This window comes from Adiantum capillus-veneris, chromosome 5 (assembly GCF_014529385.1).
Source record: "Adiantum capillus-veneris isolate H3 chromosome 5, ASM1452938v2, whole genome shotgun sequence".
Taxonomy (NCBI): domain Eukaryota; kingdom Viridiplantae; phylum Streptophyta; class Polypodiopsida; order Polypodiales; family Pteridaceae; genus Adiantum; species Adiantum capillus-veneris.
The window spans coordinates 24,409,527-24,429,166 of record NC_140935.1 but is presented as its reverse complement, the minus strand read 5'-3'; the positions used below and the strand labels follow the sequence as shown (position 1 = coordinate 24,429,166).

The window sequence follows — 19,640 nt, the reverse complement described above, 5'->3', positions numbered from 1 at the left end:
CAGAGAATTCAGCGTGGTGCAGCTTCTCGCCAGGTTTTGCAAAGTGCCCATATGCGTCGGGAGAGTCAGTCAATGCGTGGGAATACTGACTGTGAAGGGTCCTAGTACAGTTATGTTGCCGAAATCGGGCCGGAACAGTTGAAATTCAGCCAAGCTTGTGCGGGGCAGCTTGTAGGGAACCACAGCGTTTATTCCCTCACAATAAAGAAATATAGAAAGGGGTGCCTAAGTTAGGGGCCAATCTAGTGTCGGTCTTCTCATACAGGTGCAATCTAGCAGCTTGTATCCCTTTCCCCTTTGTTGTATCTGGAAAGTACAGGTAAAGTGGGCGACAAATTAAATGGGTGAAAGCAAATAAGGTTTAAGTCTAAAGTCTACTGTAACCGGCCTGTTAACTTCAAAAAGGGCGGTAGACTTTACTTCAAACCTTGATTTAGCTTTCACCCATTATTAGTCGTCTATTCTACCTGTGCTATAATGACACAAGAGAGGGGAATGGGATACAGATGCTAGAAATATGCGAGTCAGACACCAGATTGGCCCCTAAATAGGCGCCCCTTTCGGTATTTCTTTATTCTTTAAAAGAGGGAATAAAAGCTGTGGTTCCCTATTAGCTGCCCCGCACAATCTGGGCTGAATTTCTTTTGTTCTGGCCCGATTTCGGCAACATAACTGTACTAGGACCCTTCACAGTCAGTATCCCCACGCATTAGATGACTTTCCCGATGCATACTGACACTTTGCAAAACCTGGCGAGAATCTGCAGCACGCTGAATTCTCTGTTTTCTGCCCCGAAAATGCGCCAGATCACCTGTACAGCGGTCCCCTTGCGTCCCCGAACCTCCTGGGGGTATTAGGGTCCGTTTAGGGCCAAAACCCTAAACTTGCAAAAATACACAGCAGGCTGTAATTCCCTGTTTTGGGCTTTGTTTCGCGTGCCGGTCGCATCTGTAGCAAGACCTCGAGCTCCCGCACCTGTAGGGCTACTTGCCCTTTGAATTGGACAAGATTTCGGGCGTGAAACGTCTCCGAATTCACCTGTACCTGCGGGGGATTAGCCGCTAGCTACTCCAGTACGTATGCAAGAGGCTCTTCCTCGGCAATCGCGCATGAACCCACACAACTGTACATTGGTCAATCTGATGAGCCCACTAGAGGGGCATAACCATAAAGAATAGGGGAGAGAGAGAGCAGTGAGAGGTGTGCAAGTCATGACATCCTGCACCTCACTGTACATAGAGGGTAAGCCAACCCTCCATTGAAGCTCTCCCACCTGTGACAACACTCAAAAACGAGCTCACACGTGAAAAGCACGTTTTTGCCTTCTCTTTAAGTAGTAAATTGGCCTCAGAGTGCCAAGTGTCACTCATTTGTGGATTTTCCCGCTTTAGACCCTTGGGTCTAAAAATATCTCACCTGCAGCCTCTGTTTAGTTGGCCACAGAGTAACCAAATGATGCCCATGTCAAACTGTACGTAATGATGCGAAGACATTTGCCGTCCAAAAATAACAGTCCCTAAAATTTAGGAGTTTCTGCCATTACATTCTTCTAGGTCATCCGACCCTCTTTGTACACTGCAGCCCCTCAATAAAAGATGACAAAACTAAGATTTTAGATGGTATTGAGGCCTCTTCAGATGAAATTCTTCATCATTTTTGAACAGAGATGCCTCTATTTGTGAGCTCATTGGTGAATAATTTTGTCAAAACACACTAAAAGATAGATCTCTATTGTCATAAACATTAGACATTGGGGTAAATCCATCCCAAAATGATGCAAGGGTGTATTTGGAACTTTTAAAATTTCAGGGGTATTTTGAGAATTTCCACAAATTAAGTGAACAACTTCTTACTGCCTTTGCATTGTAGGGTCTGAATGACCTCTTACTGGAAATTGTGGCTTTTCGGTAGGACTTTTTGGGCTTAAAATGCAGAAATCTCCTCCTCCATGTGACGTGTCTCGGAAAACCCCACGTCGACTTTCAATGACTTTGCATTTTCGAGACTGTAACTTGAGTACATCGAGGTGTACCCGTTTTTGTGTCTTCCATTTCTTTTCTATTGCAAGATATCCAGTCTATTCTAAAGGTTATGCAGTACTTCACTTTTCAGTAAGTTTCAACATTCTTATGGTAACTTCTTTTATGCTTGTAGTGATGAAGCTGATGATAGCAAGGGAGCTGATGGAGTTGCAGGAATGCGTGATGTCTTTGGAGACTCTGATGAAGAGGAACAAGAAGCAGATGATTTAAGGCGTCCTTCTCAAGCACCAGAGGAGGTGAATGGTTTGGTAACAGCTGTTGGATAGTTCTGATGTCATAAAGGGTTAGAAGTTTACTCCTTTACTGCTCTTGTAGATGAGTGCTTCAGATGATGAGGCTAGTGTGCAAAAAGGCATACGCCCAGAGGATATAGTGCCTGATGTAGAGCAGCACGAAGAGCAGTTTGAATCTGATGATGAACAGCCTCGACCACGCGAGAAGCCTGTTGGTCCTCCTCTTCAGATTTACCTTCCCTCCTGCCCACCTCCTGGCACTGCAGAGAAGGTACCCAAGTCAGGTGTTTTTGTTTTGGTTGATATAGTTTCGTATGTGTATGTACGCTCTAGAAAAGAGAGAGGAAACTTGTACTGTAGTCCATGTGCAATCAGAAAGAGAGAGGAAACTTGCACTGTAGTCCATGTGCAATCAGAATGGCTACTTTGTTTTTGGGGTTGCTTTTCCTTGCAACTTTTTAGCACACTCTTTAGTGCATAGTTATTTTCTCCTTTTTGTTTGCAAGCTATAAGCACATGTTTTCTACTGTTGCAGCAGCTATTTTATTTTATTTTTAAAAATTTTCAAGAAATAAACCACCCCCCCCCCCCCCCCCCCCAAAAAAAAAAAAAACCAAATGTGGATGATTGTAGTGCTGGAATCGGGTCTGATATGGTTCAAGTTACTTGATTGCAAAAAGAAAGAAGCTGGGAAGCTTAACTTCGTCTTCTTCAAACTGGGCAATCTAGATCTAATTGTTTGGCTCATGAGATCCTGTCTATATTTCACCATGCTTAAATTGCAGAAGAGGAGAGTGGGTCCACTGAAAATGAAAGTGGGGGGATGGACTTGATATTAACGGAAAATGGGTCCATATTTAGTTTGTTTTCACAAATGGGGACAGCTGAATACGCTAGTTTATTAGACTTGACTCATTGAATCCTGTCTATGGCATCTTACACAATCTTGAGATAGCAGTAAGTGAAGAGGCTTGTAACAGAGGATTCAGTTAAATGGGGTGACTTGGTGCTTCATGGGCTGAAATTGCATGCTGCTTCAAATATTACATGTCAGTTAGTGCAGGGACAAAATTCCAAATTTCTAAATGAGGGGATCTATAGACTGAAAGAATGTATATGACTTAGCTTTTATTGCTTTCTTGCTCAACTGAAAAATCAAGAAAGTTTGGGGGAAGGACTGCATGAATATGGGAAGGAGTTTGGTTGGCCGCATATTTTTTATTATAGGTGAAGTGGGCTTTATATAGGTGTGCCTTTGTGTGTAGGTGAAACTTTCTGCATACGTGGCTTAATCTATTGGGGTGTGTGTTTGCTATAGTTATGCGTAGAAATGCATTATGCAACTATTTGTGTTCACCGATTGTGCTATTTGTGTAACTCATTACCTTTTTTCCAGATGCATATTGTGAGGGTCTCCAACATCATGGGTATTGAATCAAAGCCCTTTGATCCCAAGACCTACATCGAAGAGGAAGAACAGTTTATAACAGATGAGACTGGTCATAAGCAACGACTAAGGCTTGAGGACAACATTGCACGTTGGAGGAAAGTACGTGATCGAGAGGGTAACAGTAAAGTAAGTGCAACATTATCTAGGGTAGCGTCTTGTGCCAATACACATGCAGAAATTTTAGTGTGGAATTCTGCTTCTAAAAGACAAATTGTGAAATTTTATTGTGTAAAAATTCACTGGTTGTATTGAAATATTGTCGATTTCATACCTTCGACTGCTGACTCAGTGGAAGCTTGGTCTGAGAAGCATTAAAGATTCACGCACTAATCATATTAATTGCCAAAGTCCTAGCTAAGGATATGACACACAGAGCTGAAGTGCTCTAGAGAGAAAATCTGGGGCATTGACCTGCTCTCGTTGGGTCTATTGATAATTCAGTTGTTCCCAGAGAAAGGATCCTTTGTGTTTTATGCTGCAGGGCTGAACTGAGTTGAAGTGAGGACTCAGCAATGAAAAGGGTGTATGCAATAAGAGTATGGGCCTATCGTATGTGTGTCAATGGTCAAATCTTGTGTATGTGCAGGTGCATATGTGGTGGGAGAGTGTGGTGTGGGTGGGTTTGGCTTGTGGTTGTGTGGTATGGTAATCAACACGTCACCATTTGTGACATACATATAAATGTTTTCCTGTGTGCTGTCATGCTGGGTGTGTGTACATGTTTGAGTGGCTTGAGGGCACTTGCAACCAATGGGGGTGTGAAATTGGCTTGTAGCCTTACTAAAGGGCAGGAAACTTTGGCTTTCACCCGATCTATACGTTGATTTACCTGTACTTTACGACACAAAGTAACTTCATAGGAGAATTCAACACTGCAAACAAATCACGACTTGGTAGCTAGAGCGCTCCCAAGAAGGCCCCAAAGGTTGGCGCCCCTTTTGGTATTTCTTTATTCCAATTAAACTTGGAGAAAACCTGTAAACTTCTACGAGCTGTCCCACTTCTATTGGGCTGAAAATTGCCTACTCTAGCCCAATTTTGGCAGCATAGTGACAGTACAAGGTTTCAAGGACAAAATCCCCATGTACTAGGTTACTTTCCACATGAATTGGAGCACTTTTGCAAACCTGGCAAGAAAATACAGCACGCTAAATTCTCTGTTTTCAGCCTCTAAAACGCTCTAGAACACTTGGTAGCAGTTCCCTAGCTTCCTTGAAGCTCTTGGGACCTTTAGGCATAAAAAAGGGTCAAAACCCTAAATCTGCAAAAATTTTACAGCAAGCTGTGATTCTCTGTTTTGGGCTCTGTTTTGCGTGCCGAATGCATCTGTTGCAAGCCCTCGAGTTCCCACACCTGTAGGGCTACTTGCCCTTTGATTCGGACGAGATTTCTCACGAGAAATCTCATCAAATCAACTTGTACCTGCTTGGGATTAGCAGTTAGCTAATCCGGTAACTATGCAAGAGGCTCTTGCCTCAGCAATTGGGCATAAACCCACAGAACTGTACATAGAAATGAGCCCTTGCACCGGGCATCACGATTTTGTATTCAAAAGGGGAGAGAGGTGCAGGAGAGCGGAATCATCGTGCTACATAGGACATAGGAGAAGGTAAGCTTTCCATTAAAGCTGCGGTCACCTGCACCAACTACTCACACACATAGTAGCTAATCAAATGTGTCAAATCAGCCTCCCCCTCAAGAGAGATCGAATTTTACAGAATGGCTTTGGAGCCGTCAAGTGTCCACTTTGCTCTTTCGGTTTAAATTCCTAGTGCCCACCAACTTATGAAGTCTCGGCAAGGGGCCTACATGACTTTAACTGAGCTTAGCCACCCTATTACTACTCAGATTTAAATGTTCATCGGCCAACGATCTCGTGGCGGCCTGACCTTCATTGCTGCGGGTGAAACTCTCGGCCATCGGCCGTTTCACACTGGCCATACAATGTCCCGTTTGTGACTTCAAAAAGAGGGTACCAAAAATTTAAATAAAAATCAAGGGAAGGAAATCAACAAATAAGGTTAGTGTTTGTCACAGCCTCGTGACATACCCCCCCTCTATCGCAAATGTCCTCGATTGCATACCAGATATACACACCACAAATGATTTAGTGTGATTAGTAGCCTTTTATCATCGCATGTATTTGCAAGAAAGGTCATAAAACATAAGGCGACTATTGAGCGTGAGCGTGAGCAAGCGCGCGAAGCGGCCGAAGCAAGACGAGCGGCCTTGGAGGCCGAGCGTGAGGTACAGAGAGACCTACGCATGCAAGAGTTGGTCCGACAGGTTCTCACCTCGAGACCCGAGCCGGCCAAAGATCTTGGTGGTTCATCAAGTGACGCAAGCCGAGATTCGGACTCCAACAACCCAGCCACCTAGAAGTTGACGTTCAGTAAGTATGATGGTCAGATGGATGCTACTGTTATTCATTCTTGGTTGCATCAATTTACTGCTTATTTTGTGACAACTAAGAAGACAGGAAATAGCAAGCTTTTGACGGCAGCTATGTACCTTGCATGTGATGCCATCAATTGGTACCACGCATGGCAAGAGGCACAGTTGGCCGCGCATCTAGAGGAAGCCGACGAAGACATGCCCCTTTCCTTCAATTGGGCCGACTTCCAAGAGAAGCTCAAGGCGCGGTTTATGCCACCCCAATTTCTTGCACAATTGAAGGACGATTGGTGCGGTCTCAAGCAAAATGGTATGCCGGTTATGTCTTTCTCTAATCGTGTTTTGTAGCTTGGCACTCAATTACGCAAATCGGATGCGGAGCGCAAAGAGGCATTCCTTTATGGATTGGATGAGTATATCAAGTTTGATGTGGAGATACTCGATCCAATCGATCTCAACAAGGCGGTAGCGATTGCTCTCGCACAGGAGATGAAGCACAACAAGGGAAAGCCTAAGGAAAACAAGACTTCCACAAGTACCTCTCAGAACCCTCTGAACGGTAAGAACGGTAAGATTGGTAAGAACGGTAAGATTGGTAAGAACGGTAAGACTGGTAAGAACGGTAACTCTTCTAACCAATCTTCCAATAGTCTCTCAGAAAAGAACTCTCCAAGTGAACCTAGGGGTAAAGCTAACACAATTGCTAAACCTATGCTCACTCCATATGAAAAGGTAGAACGAGGTGGATACATCACATTGGAAGATCAAGCACTTATTCTAAGGAAGGTCGTTGTTTTCATTGTCACATCAAGGGTCACATAAAAAGAACATGTCCTAAGCTTGAATCAAATGAATCTAAAGAACCAACAGAACCCACTTCCTCTATCAATGCATAAGATTTTTGATGCAGATCGATATGTGGAGAACATGGATACATGTATAAGAAAATTAAGCTTGCCTTAGAGAAGACTCAGACAAAATAGAAAAGGGTTGCTGAGACATCGTAAACTCTTGTTTTCACTTGGTGATTTGGGTTCTTTTGCGCTTTGAAAAGGCAAGGTTAGAGAAGATGAAGGGTGTAATTCTTGAACTTGACTAAATACTTTCAATGTAGGCTCCTCGACTTTAGTTGTCTCTCAGAGTGGTGTATTATCCGTTCAGCTTGAAGGATTTCCTCAGTCTCTTCGACTTCTGGAGGATCTTCTTGTACTGGCACCACTGGAGGAGGTCCAACATATGATCGGAGGAGACTTACATGAAAAGCATTATGGATGCACCAGTGAGAAGGCAAATCCAATCTAAAAGTCACGTCATTGACTCTATTTGTAATTTTTAAAACTTTCCCTTTTCCGACCCGCTTTTTCAATCTAGCTTTCTCAAACCGACGCAGGACATATTGTCCTTTTTCAAGATTGAGATTCCTTCTGTGCTTGTCTGCTTTTCTCTACTGTTGCTCTTGAGTACGAACAATCTCTTGCTTTACTTGTCGATAGGCAATATCATATTGCGCACAAATTCATCTGCGGCGAAGATGTTTTCTTTGGTAACCATAATAAGAAGTAAGAGTGACTACCCATAAATAATTTTGAAGGGAGCTTTGCCAGTTGAGGAATGTATGGTATTATTATACGCAAACTCAACTATCTGTAGTACTGTTCCCATTTGGATTGTCGTTCCGAAACATAGCACTTGAGGAGGTGTAAAACAGTGGCATTAGCGATTTCTCTTTGACCATCTGTTTGAGGATGATAAGCTGATGAAAAATCAAGCTTAGTTCCCAAGTTTTCGAACAATGCTTACCAAAATAGACTACTCATGCGAGGATCTCTATCACTGACAATAGTCTTTGGCAATCCATGGTGTTTAAAAATCTGAGCTAGAAATATTCTAGCCGTATGATCAGCTTTGATCGTCTTCTTTATTGGAAGGAATTGAGCTTGCTTACTGAATTTGTCTACTATAGTCCAAATTGTATCATTTCCATTCTTGGATCTAGGAAGATCCGTAATAAAATCCATGGCAATACTTTCCCATGGCGTGTTAGGCGCAGGGAGTGGTTGAAGCTTGCCATAAACTTTTATGTTTGTCATATTTTACTTTTTGACAGACTAAACACTCACGTATATGTTTTTCAATGCCCGCACGAGGTGTTGGCCAAAAGAAATATCTTTCGAGGGCACTGGTGGTAGCAGCAATTCCCCGATGCCCGGCATAAGGAGAATTATGTGCTTCATTCATCCATCACCTTCTGTCGTAAGGGCGGAGCTATGCATATTGCTTGTTGACGATAGAGCGTATTATCCCTAATGGAATAAGGTGGCCTTGAGTGACCAGCTTGAAGATCTGCCCAAATTGTAGCGAAGTCTAGATCTTGAGGATACATCTCACTGAGAGATCCTAGTTCCTCATGATAAATTGTAATCAATGCATTGATCTTTGGACGCCTGGAGAGAGTATCTGCAACCGCATTCTTTGTTCCAGAAGTGTGTAAAATCTGAAAATGGAACATTGAAAGAAAGTTGGCCCATCTCATATGCTTTTCTGATAACTTTCTCTGTGTGAGAAAGTAGCGAAGACTCTGATGATCTGTCTTGATAATAAAATCAACTCCTAACAGATAACGTTTCCAAATGGAAAGAGCACGAATTACTGTCATTAGCTCTTTCTCATATATGGAAGCATGCAACTTTGCATCTTTAAGGCGCCGACTTTCGTAGGCTATGGCGTGACCCTCTTCGGTCAAGACTGCTCCTACACAATCTCCAGATGCATCGCAGTATACCTCGAAAGGTTTGCGAAGATCAGGGACGGTGAGAACAGATCCGTGATTAAGTAGATACTTAAGCTTTTCAAAAGCTTGTTTTTGTCCAGGCCCCCAATGGAATGGAATCCGCTTCTTTGTCAGATCATGGAGGGGACCTACTATAGCGGCAAAGGCTCGAATGAAACGCCGATAATAGGAACAAAGGCCGAGAAAACTTCGTACATCATGTATTGTAGTTGGCGTAGGCCATTCTACAACTGCTTGAATCTTATCAGGGTCCATCCTCACCTGGTTGTGAGATACTATATGGCCCAAATAATGGATTTCTTTTAGAAAGAACTCACTCTTCTTAGCATTCACAAATATGTGTTTGCGTAATTCTTCAAACACTAATGCGAGATGCTTATAATGTTCGTGTTTCTGAGAAGATCAAGACGTCATCAAAGAAAACGCCCGTAAATCTTCTATATGAGTGAAAGATTCTGTCACCAGCGTGTGACTACTATCTATCCTTTTTGTTGATTTCTTTCTTATTATCTATTTACTTTCACTTTTTGGAAACACCCCTCGGGAAATCTAACTCCCCTGCATTGCATAGCTAGTGTGGCACTGTCCAGAGGGAGTCCAGGCCTGAGGGCAAGAGAGCACTAAGGTTGGACAAGGACTATGGTTAGCCAAAGTGGGGTCATTGACTAGCCAAAGTGGAATCCTTTGCTACAGAGGCTACATTTCAGTTCTGGGTGTGGAGCAGTGTACAAAGGGGGTCGGATGACCTAGAAAGATACAATGGTAGTATCTCCTAAAATTTAGGGAACTACTATTTTGGGACCCGAAAATGTGTTTGCGTCATTAGCTCCGGAATGACAAGAGGAACATTTTATTGCTTTGCTGTCAAGTCAACTGACGCACCTGTTGAGATATTTTTAGCCCAGTTGGCCAAAATCAGAAACTGGGCGAGGTGTCACTCTGTGAGCCTTCTGCTACTTCTAGCTAGAGGAGGGGGCGCCTAAAATGAGAGAGGAGGCTGATTTTCAGTTTTGTCACAGGTTAAGAGCTATGGAGTGCTTGCTTTCCCTCTTATGCACAGTGCGGTGCCAGGAGTGATGCCCTGCACGCTACGCACTGCCCTCTCTCTCCTCCATGGCAGTATGTTATGCCCCACTAGTGGGCTTTTCATTTGACCAATGTACAGTTGTGTGGGTTCATGCACGATTGCCGAGGCAAGAGCCTCTTGCACAGGTACTGGATTAGCTAGCGGCTAATCCCGCGCAGGTACAGGTGAATTCGGAGAGGTTTCACGCCAGAAATCTCGTCCGATTCAAAGGGCAAGTAGCCCGACAGGTACGGGAGCTCGAGGACTTGCTACGGATACGACCGGCACGCGAAACGGAGCCCGAAACAGTAAATTATAGCCTGCTGTGTATTTTTGCAGGTTTAGGGTTTTGGCCCTAAACGGACCCGAATACCCCTAGGAGGTTCGGGGACGCAAGGGGACCGTTGTACAGGCGATCTGGCGCATTTTCAGGGCTGAAAACAGAGAATTCAGCGTGCTGCAGATTCTCGCCAGGTTTTGCAAAGTGCCCGTATGCGTCGGGAAAGTCATTTAATGCGTGGGAAGACAGACCGTGAAGGGTTCTAGTATAGTTATGCTGCCGAAATCAAGCGAGAACAGTCAAAATTCAGCCAAGGTTGTGTGGGGCAGCTTCGAAAGAACCACAGCGTTTATTCCCTCTTTTAAACAATAAAGAAATACCGAAAGGGGCGCCTAAGTTAGGGGCCAATCTGGTGTCGGACTTCTCATACAGGTGCATTCTAGCATCTATATCCCATTCCCCTCTCTTGTGTCATTATAGCACAGGTAGAATAGACGACTAATAATGGGTGAAAGCTAAATCAAGGTTTGAAGGAAAGCGTACCGCCCTTTTTGGATTGAACAGGCCGGTTTCATGGTTCCATCGACGGGACTAAATCACTTTTTCCCATAGAAGTGAGCCTTGGTCAGTTTGGGCTTGAAGACACAGGGGATCATAGACCAGACACAAGGAATTGCAATTATGGCTGACAGACCAGATGATGTGACTAAAGAGGTTTCCTCTTCACAGGGTCAACAGACACATGAAGTGGGTGAGTCCTCAAGACCACCACAGACGGATGATGATATATTCAGGACCCAGTTGGCTACTGCTGTGGCTATGTTCACACAAGTAATGCAGAACCCGAGGTTTTTAACCTTTCTGCAACATCCTGTTCCGTCTCAGCAAGTTGGGTCACTGGATCATATTCAAAAGCCTGTTAAGGCTCAAGCACAGGTGATTCATACTGCACAGTCAATGGAAACACCTGTACACTTAACGGAGAACATGCAGTCTCCACAACCTGTGCCTAAGGTGCAAGAACAGGTGGCTGAGATGCCAGTCTTTCAAGCTGTACCAGTTTAGCCAGCCACTTTTCAACAGCCTATAGCTGGTTCTAATGGGCAGGGAAGCAACCTACAGGCTATGCAACGGGTCTTCCCACCACCTTCAGTACACCCTGGCTATTTTGGAGGTGGATCGGTATTCCAGAGCATGGCTGATCATGCACCTGGAAATCAGTTTTACATGCCAGGAACAGTATTCGGGGGTGCTCAAACGATGATGCCTAACCCCATGCATGGTGTCACGGCATGCTACTAGGGTTTCAAAGCACTCAGGGCCAATTTGAGATGCCACAGGCAAATTTTGGTATGGCTGGAATTACAAATCAACAGCCAAATATGGCATTTCCAGGTCAACTTAATTGCGGTCAGGGAACACAAATGAACCCTAAGAGTGTTCCCATGTTTCAGTCACTTCCATATGACAACTAAATGCCGCTGGAGAGGCCAACTCCGTACAAAGAAGGTGGCAAAGGTGTGACAATTCACGACCTTTACAGGGTTTGATGACAGGAAGAAGACTCTCTTAATCCTCCAGCAGTTTGACAAGGCCTATGCAGGGGGAAACTTTACAGAGGCTTCAAAGGTCTGCAAGGCAGCCACTTTCTTGACAGGGAATGCGGTACAATGGTGGACAACTTTATTGCTTCAAGGGCAAGCTTCGTCCACATGGATTTACTTCAAGCAGATTTTTGCAGCAACATGGTTATCTGATGACTTTGAAGCAGATGTCATGACAGAATGGCACCAGCTTAATGCTGCCACTTGCAGAAATCTGGATGATTACAATCGGAAGTTTTGGAAAGCTCTACTTCCAGTAACTTTTTATAGGTTTGTGCCATTGATAGAACAGATTGAAAAATACTGTTGTGGCCTACCTAAAGGATTGAGAAAGTACTGTACGAAGACAAAAGTCACTACTTTGACGCAGCTTATCGAGGTAGCAAACACTGGCAATGGTTTGCTCAAGGGAGAAGATTGTGAATTTAACACTGGCGTCAAGGCAGGATCAGGCAAGAAAAATTCAGCCAAGAAGCACGTTCCCAATGAGGCTCCTAAAGGGACTGAGGAGTCAGCCAACGCAGGGAAAGATAAAGCTACGGCTGAATCAGAAAAAAAACCAGCAAAGAAATGGAAAAGACGTTTTCCTCGCAAGTCAGAAGAGCAAAAGGTCCCGAGGACAGAGAACAAATGCTTTATATGTGAGCAGCCTGGCCACATTGCTTACAATTGTCCTACAAAGAAAAGGCCAGCTGATTCTGATGACAAGGAAGACAAGAAAGGAAAGAAGCCCATGGCTGGTCTAGTGCCAGATATGGTGGGCGACAAGCCAAATTTAGATGCAAGTGAGCTTTGGAGAGCATGGGGAAAGGTCAGGGATCAAACAATGCTTATCTTCTTTGATCCAGGTGCCAAAGCCAACTTCATTTCCCCAGAATTGGCTTTAAAGTTGGGAATCAGAACTGAAGAGATGGGGTATACAACAGAGGCAGGTTTGGCATGTCCTGGCCATACAGAGGCTGTGACACCCATCATGGGAAAGTTGCGTCTACATATCCAGTCCTATGTAGATGGTGAAGAATTTTACATCATGCCATTGGACGGATGTGATGTGTTGTTAGGTATTCCTTGGTTGTTTCGTGTACAAGGAATCATGGATGCCTACAACAAAAAGATCACTGTACAGAGAAGGGAAAGACTCACATTCTGGATGTAAAGCTTAAAGGGGAGTCTATTCCCACTGTATCAGCTTCTGCTATTACTTCTGTAATGAAAAAGCATCTTTCTGCGTATTTGGTTTTTGCACGTGAAGTGTCAGAATGTGATGAATCAAATTTATCTGTGCTAGATAAAGAAAGGTCAATGTTTTTACAATAGTATAGTGACTGTTTTTCCGATTCATTACCGTCTCAATTACCGCCAGAGAGACCCGAGGACCATGCGATAGATTTGGTGCTAGGCAGTAGCCCACAAAATAAGCTTCCGTAGAGGGTTAGTGCGGCTCAGCAGAAAGAGATAATGGGCCAAGTACAGGAGCTGTTAGAAAAGGGGCTGATTCAGCCCAGTTCATCTCCATTCTGTTCTCCAGTGTTGTTGGTGCAGAAAAAGGATGGCTCATGGCGTATGTGCATCGACTACCGTGCACTGAACAAGAATACCATCAAGAATAGGTTCCCTATACCTAGAATTGATGATATTATGGACAAATTAGAAGGAGCAGCTATGTTTAGCAGTATAGATCTAAAGAGTGGGTACCATCAGATCCGCATTAGATCAGAGGATGTGCACAAGACTGCTTTTAGAACGACGTTTGGCCTTTACGAATTTTTAGTGATGCCCTTTGGTCTCACAAATGCTCCTGCTACGTTCAATAGGATGATGGACAGAATTTTCCGTCCACACCAGCAATTTGTTGGTACATTCTTTGATGACATGATAGTCTACTCAAAGAATGAAGAGGAGCATAGGCATCACTTGGCCATTGTGTTTAAAGAGTTATGCAGTCATAGGTTGCTCATCAATGCAAAGAAAAGTGAATTTTTTCTGGAAGAGATTCATTTTCTTGGACACATTGTCTCAAAGGATGGTGTTAGAATGGATCCTGCAAAAGTTGAAGCGATCAAGTCATGGCCAAATTTGTAGACGGTGCACGATGTCCGAAGTTTCTTGGGACTATGCTCCTATTACAGAAGGTTTATCCTAAATTTCGCTGAGATTGCTTCACCTTTACATGCTCTTCAAAAGAAGGCAGTCACCTTTTAGATGGACACAGAAAGAGATTTCAGCTTTTAATCTCTTAAAGGAAAAGATGACTTCAGATCCAGTCATTGTGTTACCAGATCTTAGGAAGTCATTTGTGGTTCAGTGTGATGCCTGCGGTAGTAGCATTGGTGCAGTGCTAATGCAAGATGGCAGGGTAGTAGCCTATGAGAGCAGATGACCATGCAGGTCTATGAGAAAGAGTTACTGGCTGTGATTCATGTGCTCTTAAGTTGGAAACACTACCTGCTAGGTGCAGATTTCGTTGTCCAAACGGACCATCAGACCTTGCGTTACTTCTTGACACAGACAAAGTTATCTGAGAAGCATATGCGATGGGCAAGTATCTTGTCCATGTTCCATTTTCAGATTGTGCATATGGAAGGCAAGAAGAACGTTGTGGCTGATGCCTTGTCAAGGAAGCCACAAATTTCAGCTGTGTCGATTCCTTATCATCATGCACTTGATGATATGAGGGAACAGTATGAAAATGATGAAGATTTTGCAAGGGTCTTCGAGCAGCTAATGCATGGACAACGTCATGAACACTATCTTCTCAAAGATGGGTTCATGATGATGCATGGCAGATTGTGTGTCACAAAGCCATTGGGACGCAAAGTTATGGAAGAGAGTCATGTCCCACCGTATGCAGGGCATCGTGGTATCGATGCTACAGTTAAAGCGGTTGAGACATTCTTCTACTGGCCTACATTGAGAAGAGATGTGGATGCCTTTGTGCGAGAATGCCTAATATGCCAAAAGGTCAAGTTTGACAGGCAAAAGGCACCAGGGTTATTGCAACCACTACCTATTCTAGATAAACCATGGGAAAGTATTGCTATGGATTTTATCTTTGATCTTCCGACAACGCAGACAGGAAATGATGATATTTGGACCATTATTTGCAGATTTAGCAAACAGGCTCATTTTATTCCTGTCAGGAAGAAGATAAAACCAGATCAGATGGCACGCTTGTTTATGAGCAATATTTTCAAGTATCATGGCATGCCACAGTCGATTGTTAGCGACCGTGATCCACACATGACAAGTTTGTTCTGGAGAGGCTTGTTTGAGAATATGGGCACAACGCTCAAATTCTCTTCGTCATTTCATCCTCAAACAGATGGGCAATCAGAAGAGGCAAATTCTACTGTCCTAGATCTGCTGAAGTGTTATGTGTCATAGCATAAAGGAAAGTGGGAGCAGTATTTGCCATTGGTGGAGTATGCATACAATAATACAGTGCATTCATCAACTGGCAAGGCACCTTTTGAGATAGTTGAAGGTGCCAAGAAAGTTCCTCCCATACTGCATACAAAAGACAAGATATTTGAAGCAGATAAGTATGTTCAGGACATGGATGAAATGTACAAGAAGGTCAAAGTGGCCTTAGAAAGGACTCAGGCAAAGCAAAAGAAAGCAGCTGATCGTCACCGTCGTGAAGTGGTATATTCACTTGGCGATTGGGTGCTTTTACGCTTTGAAAAGGCAAGGTTAAAGAAGATGAAGGGCAAGGAAAGACCGTTTCCAAAGGTCAGCATGTGTTACTATGGGCCTTTTCAAGTGTGCGACATAATCAGTGATGTTGCATATAGACTGAAATTGCCTGATAGTTGGAAGATTCACAATGCGTTTCATGTGAGTTTTCTCAGACCCTATGTGGGTGATGTGCCAGAGATTATGCCAGCTGAAGATCAGCCGGAAGTCGAGGAACTTGACGAGATCTTGGTCCCCGAATAGATTTTGGCACACAAAGAAAGGAAAGTGAAAGGCAAGGTTGCTAGGCGTTACTTGGTAAAGTTCAGAAACTATCCACCAATGGATGCTAAGTGGATGGAAGAAGGTGAACTTGCAGAGTCACCAACTGTGTTATCACTTTACCTTGAAGCCTTCGATATGCAACCTACCTTGACCCCTTGAGTTTCAAAGCTATATGGATTGTCAGTGTGACAATGGCTTCTGAAAGAAATGATGTACACGGTATTTAAACTGAGGTCAAATGAAATACCTGTCACATGAACGTTAGAGCTGTACAGATTGTCAGTTTGGCAATTGCTCTTATGGAATGTCCAAAAGTTTGGTTAGTGCTATAGAAGTGAGTATTTCTTGTCAGTTTGTCAAGGATACAATGATTGCTTCTGTTAAAGAGTACATGTGTAACTGCATTCTTAAACTGTCGGTTTGGGTATGCTCGAAAGTGTTACGGGATCCAACGTGTACTATAAGACAGTGGCAAAATGTATCGCTACCATTTTGTCATTGGAAAGTTAGTGATTCAAAGCAATGGCAGAGTGCGAAGCTACCACTATGTCATTGGGACAGGGTTCACACGCAGGCAATACATGAGTTGACAAGGTGTTGAATACACCAGGGTTGACAATGAGCATGTATGTGTCGTACATGTGTCGACAGGTGTTGAATACATCAGTGTTGACTAGAAGCATGTACGACATAGATGCAAACGAGGACGTTTGAGATTTCAAGAGGGGGGTATGTCACCAGCGTGTCACTACTATCTATCCTTTTTGTTGATTTCTTTCTTATTATCTATTTACTTTCACTTTTTGGAAACACCCCTCGGGAAATCTAACTGCCCTGCATTGCATAGCTAGTGTGGAACTGTCCGGGAGTCCAGGCCTGAGGGCAAGAGAGCACTAAGGTTGGACAAGGACTATGGTTAGCCAAAGTGGGGTCATTGACTAGCCAAAGTGGAATCCTTTGCTACAGAGGCTACATTTCAGTTTTGGGTGTGGCTGCAGTGTACAAAGGGGGTCGGATGACCTAGAAAGATACAATGGTAGTATCTCCTAAAATTTAGGGAACTGCTATTTTGGGACCCGAAAATGTGTTTGCGTCATTAGCTCCGGAATCACAAGAGGAACATTTTATTGCTCTGCTGTCAAGTCAACTGACGCACCAGTTGAGATATTTTTAGCCCAGTTGGCCAAAATCAGAAACTGGGCGAGGTGTCACTCTATGAGCCTTCTGCTACTTCTGGCTAGAGGAGGGGGCGCCTAAAATGAGAGAGGAGGCTATTTTCAGTTTTGTCACAGGTTAAGAGCTATGGAGTGCTTGCTTTCCCTCTTATGCACAGTGCGGTGCCAGGAGTGATGCCCTGCACGCTACGCACTGCCCTCTCTCTCCTCTATGGCAGTATGTTATGCCCCACTAGTGGGCTTTTCATTTGACCAATGTACAGTTGTGTGGGTTCATGCGCGATTGCCGAGGCAAGAGCCTCTTGCACAGGTACTGGATTAGCTAGCGGCTAATCCCCCGTAGGTACAGGTGAATTCGGAGAGGTTTCACGCCAGAAATCTCGTCCGATTCAAAGGGCAAGTAGCCCTACAGGTGCGGGAGCTCGAGGACTTGCTACGGATGCGACCGGCATGCGAAACGGAGCCCGAAACAGTAAATTACAGCCTGCTGTGTATTTTTGCAGGTTTAGGGTTTTGGCCCTAAACGGACCCGAATACCCCCAGGAGGTTCGGGGACGCAAGGGGACCGCTGTACAGGTGATCTAGCGCATTTTCAGGGCTGAAAACAGAGAATTCAGCGTGCTGCAGATTCTCGCCAGGTTTTGCAAAGTGCCCGTATGCGTCGGGAAAGTCATTTAATGCGTGGGAATACTGACCGTGAAGGGTTCTAGTACAGTTGTGCTGCTGAAATCAAGCCAGAACAGTCAAAATTCAGCCAAGGTTGTGCAGGGCAGCTTGGAAAGAACCACATCGTTTATTCCCTCTTTTAAACAATAAAGAAATACTGAAAGGGGCGCCTAAGTTAGGGGCTAATCTGGTGTCGGACTTCTCATACAGCTGCATTCTAGCATCTGTATCCCATTCCCCTCTCTTGTGTCATTATAGCACAGGTAGAATAGACGACTAGTAATGGGTGAAAGCTAAATCAAGGTTTGAAGTAAAGCCTACCGCCCTTTTTGGATTGAATAGGCCGGTTTCAGATTCTATCCATCATTCTGTTGAATGTGGCTGGTGCATTAGTGAGTCTAAAAGGCATCACTAAGAATTCATACAACCCGAAGGTTGTTTTAAATGAAGTCTTATGCACATCCTGAGGAGCTATGCGGATTTGATGATACCTGCTCTTCAAGTCTATACGACTAAAGACACTTGCTCCTTGTAACTTATCAAGAATGTCATCGATCCGAGGGATTGGAAATCGATTCTTGATTGTGATCTTGTTTAAAGATCTATAGTCTATGCACATGCGGAATGTGCCATCCTTTTTCTGTACTAGCAAGACAGGTGAACAATATGGAGAAGTACTAGGCCTTATTAAGCCCTTCTCCAAAAGTTCGTTAATCTGCTTGAGGATTTCCTCTTGTTGCATTAGACTAACTCGATAAGGGGGTTGATTTGGAGGAGAACTTCTTGGGATCAAGTCAATTGTATGATCCTTAGGTCGAGGAGGTGGGAGTTCATTTAGAAGTTCATCTACAAAACAATCTTAAAAACTTTCTAATGACTCAAGTCTGTTTTGCTCTAAAGAGGAAGAAAGTTGTGAAGCAGACAGATCATTCTCTCTCTCTCTCTCTCTCTCTTCTTGCAAAAATCAAGTACGCTGAAACACACTTTTTCATTACTTTCTTGATTGCAATGTGATTGGCAATGGGGATACGCCAATCACCTGCATCTGCAAGTACAAGATATTCCTTTCCTTTATGATCAAAGGATAAAGTTTTCTGAACGTAGTCAGGAATGGCATGCATCTTGTAGTGCCAAGGCATTCCCAAGATAATATCACACCCTTCAAGTGAAGCTAGTAAGAAAGACTCTTGATCTTTGTAGTTGTCGACCTTAATATTCAGCTTCCCTATGATTGGAGTAGAACTGGAGTTCTGCCCATTGAAAGTAGATTGTGCTTGAATAGAGCCTCCAAAACGGTTGATGGGCTGTAAATTCAGATCATCGGCTAGCTTTGTAGAGGTGAAGTTGTCTGTACTGCCAGGATCAAACATAATAAGAGCCTGTTGGTCGTTCATGCTACCCCATGCTTTGAGAAGAGCTCTTTCTTTTCCATCCTTGGTTGTATTCCCCTGTGCATCTGGGATTGCATTAGAAGAGGGTGGTTGCGGGGTTTTGGTAGGACAATCACCCTTCATATGTCCAATTTATCCACACTTGAAGCATCTTCCTTCGTTGATGTAGGTTCTCAATTCAACAGGAGAGAGATATTTCCCTTTCTTGGGCCGATTTGGCTTTGCTTCTGCATCGGAGGCGGTTCTTTTCTTCTTTTGAGAAGAAGTAGAGGTAGGCTGCTTATGGAGAGCCTTTTGCTTGGCATGATAGGTGCTTTGCTTCATCTTCCTGGGAGTACCCTTGTCATGTATTCCATCAGCTATGTGAGTTGATTCCATAAGTATCTGCAAGTTACCTCGAGGGTAAAGCTTCATAGCCTTTTGCAAAGCTTTATGCAATCCTGCTTCAAACTTGCGCATCTTCTCCGAATTTTCAATCTTCTTAAATGGAGTGACTTTCAAGAGAACGTCCCAAAACGTATCCACATAGCGTGGAACAGTTTCGTTCTCTGACTATGAGAGTCGATCCCATTCTTTCTTTACCTCTTC

General features: G+C 43.8%; 1 protein-coding gene across 1 annotated transcript in view; it reads left to right on the top strand.

Moving 5' to 3' along the window:
- The window catches only part of VIP4 (leo1-like family protein), a 107,829-nt gene that overhangs the window by 43,463 nt on the left and 44,726 nt on the right, over positions 1-19,640 (top strand). Inside the window, exons 3-5 of the mRNA XM_086512065.1 lie at positions 2,155-2,278; positions 2,358-2,546; positions 3,672-3,851. Coding sequence (XP_086368191.1) covers positions 2,155-2,278; positions 2,358-2,546; positions 3,672-3,851 — 493 coding nt within the window. The remainder of the gene's footprint in view (positions 1-2,154; positions 2,279-2,357; positions 2,547-3,671; positions 3,852-19,640) is intronic.